The sequence below is a fragment of the Malus sylvestris genome, chromosome 7, assembly GCF_916048215.2.
Source record: "Malus sylvestris chromosome 7, drMalSylv7.2, whole genome shotgun sequence".
NCBI lineage: Eukaryota > Viridiplantae > Streptophyta > Magnoliopsida > Rosales > Rosaceae > Malus > Malus sylvestris.
The window spans coordinates 22,358,340-22,361,875 of NC_062266.1; the positions used below are offsets into that span (position 1 = coordinate 22,358,340).

Consider the following 3,536-nt stretch of genomic DNA (forward strand, 5'->3'; position numbering starts at 1 on the left):
ACACACATATATATATAATGCAAGGTGATTAAATTTTTAAACTAAATTTACAAATTAAATGATGTATCACTGATAAGAAATAATTCATTAACATTATTTTGTCACATTCCGGCCCGGGACGGACCACTTCCCGGGCCCGCTCTACCACCGTAGCATGATATTGTCTGCTTTGGGCCCCGACCATGCCCTCACGGTTTTGTTTCTGGGAACTCACGAGCAACTTCCCAGTGGGTCACCCATCATGGGAGTGCTCTAGCCCTCTTCTCGCTTAACTTCGGAGTTCCGACGGAACCCGAAGCTAGTGAACTCCCAAAAGGCCTCATGCTAGGTAGGGATGGGAATATACATTTAAGGATCGCTCCCCTGGGCGATGTGGGATGTTACAATCCACCCCCCTTAGGGGCCCGACGTCCTCGTTGGCACACTTCCGGCCAAGGATTGGCTCTGATACCAATTGTCACATCCCGGCCCAGGGCAGACCACTTCTCGGGCCCGCTCCATCACCGTAGCACGATATTGTTTGCTTTGGGCCCCGACCATGCCCTCACGGTTTTGTTTCTAGGAACTCACGAACAACTTCCCAGTGGGTCACCCATCATGGGAGTGCTCTACCCCCCTTCTCGCTTAACTTCGGAGTTCCGACGGAACCCGAAGCCAGTGAGCTCCCAAAAGGCATTGTGCTAGGTAGGGATGAGAATATACATTTAAGGATCGCTCCCCTGGGCGATGTGGGATGTTACAATTTGGTTTACAAAATTTGGTTTAGAAATTTGATCTCCTAACACTATACTTAACAAAAATGCTATTCTTATCTCGTTTATATACCATGTTTGTATGAACTATCTCTCTAATAAAGATGAAACTCACATGTATTGATACACCAATTTGTTAGACCAAATTTGTAAATCATATGATGTGTCACCAATATAAAATAAGCACATGAATTAGCATTTAAATAATAATTTAATCATCAACAACCATGTCATACAATTTATAAAATTTAGTTTAAAATTTTGATTTCTGTAACCTTTCCTATTTAATTGAGCATACCGAGGATACTTTAAGAAATTTAATTACAATACTTCGATGAACGAAAAGAACCATTAATCCATGTTCATGTATGGTCCTTAGAAAACATCTAAAAGAGAGGGTGACAATGAAGAACAAGAATCAAGACTTTAGCATTATGAGGTCAATAAAGAGAAACCCACCCACCACCATCACTACATACACTAATGATTCCACAAAAGATGAATAAAAATGAATTTTCTAAGCAAAAGCAGACAAAAATCTCACATAAAATAATACAATTAACAGCACTAATGCAGTGACATTTTTGGGGTTATAGTCAAAATAAAGACATTTCTTTATTTTTCCTTTCATCATCAATCATAAAGTAAGCCAATGCATAAAGCGATAAGCGCACACAAAATCTAAAAGACAATCTAAAACATTCTTTGTTCCGCTTAGAGCAGCTGCAGACAAAGAAGGTGAACACTTTCTCCCTCTCTCTCTCTCTCTCTCTGTGAAGTCATCAGCTTCCCTTCTTTCCTTTTCTCTTCTGAATTCATGGATACTGCTCAATGGCTGCAGGTGGGGGGATTTATAATTTTTCTTCTTATGTATTCTTTTTCCTTTCTTTAATGTGCATTAGTTCCATGAGCCAAATTTAATTAATCTTGGTTAGAAAGACAGATCAAGCTCCAAAGTGTTTGAAACATATGTATAATTACTGTGTGGGGTATTTGGATATCTTTAATCCAAAGATAAAAGGTTATTTCATACTTCTAGCTAGGCAGCTACTTGTTATGATGATCTATCTCCATGTTTATTTAGATTTCTAGATCCGTGTGCATCTGTAGGATATATTGTTCGTTTTGTTTAATTTTCATTAAAATGAATTAGGGCTCTTAATTTTGATTTCACTCTCTTAATATTGGGAGGTTGTCAATTAATTATAATTAGGGAAGTGGAGAACTTGAGAAGCCCATGGAAGATCATGAGATGGGATCCAATGGATGCACAAGGTCAGTGTTGGAGAAAAGGGCTAGACCTCAAGAGCAATTGAATTGTCCAAGGTGCAGTTCAACCAACACCAAGTTTTGTTACTACAACAACTACAGCCTCACTCAACCAAGGTACTTTTGCAAGACATGCAGAAGGTATTGGACTGAAGGTGGAACTCTCAGAAATGTCCCAGTTGGAGGAGGTTCAAGGAAGAACAAGAAATCCACATCCTCATCGGCTTCAGTATCGTCAAAGATTACTATTCCTGATCTTAACCCACCAACAACCCTTTCACACTTTTCATCATCTCACCAAAACCCTAGGGTTACCCATGAAGGCCAAGATCTTAACCTGACCTTTGATTCTATAGATGCACATTACCATGGTACTACAATGGAAAACAACAACAGTACCAATTCCTCATCAGCTCCTAATCTTTCAGCTATGGAGCTTCTTAGGACTGGCATTGCTTCTAGAGGTGTGAATTCATTCATGCCAACCCAGAATATGCCTGATCATCATTCAAATACAGTACTCTATCCACCATCATCAGTAGGGTTCTCGCTGCAAGAATTCAAACCAACAAGCCTTGGTTTTTGTGTTGATGGGCTTGGAAATAGGTATGGAGGGGATGATCATGAGAATGTTAATGGTGGAAGGATATTGTTTCCATTTGGGGATCATCACTTGAAACAGATTTCAAGCACTGCAGGTCATCATGAAGTACTTGATCATCATCAGAACAAGGGGCAAGGGAACCCAACAGGGTATTGGAATGGTTTATTAGGTGGAGGCTCGTGGTGATGATTAAATAAGTGAAGGATCGGATGAGGGAGAAAAAAAGACAAGAAAGAAAGTGTATGTTCACTTTTAGTTTCTTCCTTTTTTATTTTTTTTGCCCTTAAAAGTTGGGTTACTTATTTGAAGTTGTTCAGAACTAACAGATAGGATAAAATGTGGTTTCTAATTTGTTAATATATATATATAGATATATATATATGTATGTATGTATGTAAGTATTCCTCCCCTTTCTTATTTTGGATTGGCTTTCTACAAGAGGGTTTTGTAAATCCAGTACTTGATATCGAGTAGGGGATATAGAAGAACAAATGAATGTAAGGCTCTTGGAAACGTGACATGCATTCATGCATTCTTCTATCAAGTCCAGGACATGCATTTGATAATGCACTTGTTGTATTATTTTATAGACTTGTTGATCTAGTTAATGTACTAGTGTATCAGTTGCGCACTTGCGCTTTCCCTTTTTGTCTATGAACTAGATTGAATTATAACTTCTCCCTCTTAATATTTGTTTGAAGTTGATTTTGTTACGTGATAATGCTGCATAATTTACTCAACTCTTTCTCTCTCTCTCTCTCTCTCTCTTATAAATACTTATTCGAAATTATTTTTGTTACATGATAATGCTGAATAGTTTACTAAGCTCTCTCTTTATAAATATTTGTTTAAAGTTATTTTTGTCACATAATAATACTCATTAGTATTATGCACTAAAATCTTTCTATAAA

At 37.9% G+C, this 3,536-nt stretch overlaps 1 protein-coding gene across 2 annotated transcripts; it reads left to right on the forward strand.

The window, feature by feature from the left end:
• The first annotated feature begins 1,369 nt into the window (after positions 1-1,369).
• On the forward strand, positions 1,370-3,299 carry LOC126627963 (dof zinc finger protein DOF2.5-like). 2 transcript variants are annotated; one of them, XM_050297542.1, is made up of 2 exons: positions 1,370-1,490; positions 1,966-3,299. In XM_050297542.1, exon 2 carries the CDS (start codon positions 1,990-1,992, stop codon positions 2,809-2,811), a length of 822 nt encoding a protein of 273 aa, XP_050153499.1. In that variant the 5' UTR covers positions 1,370-1,490; positions 1,966-1,989; the 3' UTR covers positions 2,812-3,299. The 2 variants fall into 2 exon arrangements, with proteins under 2 accessions (XP_050153499.1, XP_050153498.1); XM_050297541.1 differs by having other exon boundaries at positions 1,440-1,593.
• Positions 3,300-3,536: the final 237 nt, after the last annotated feature.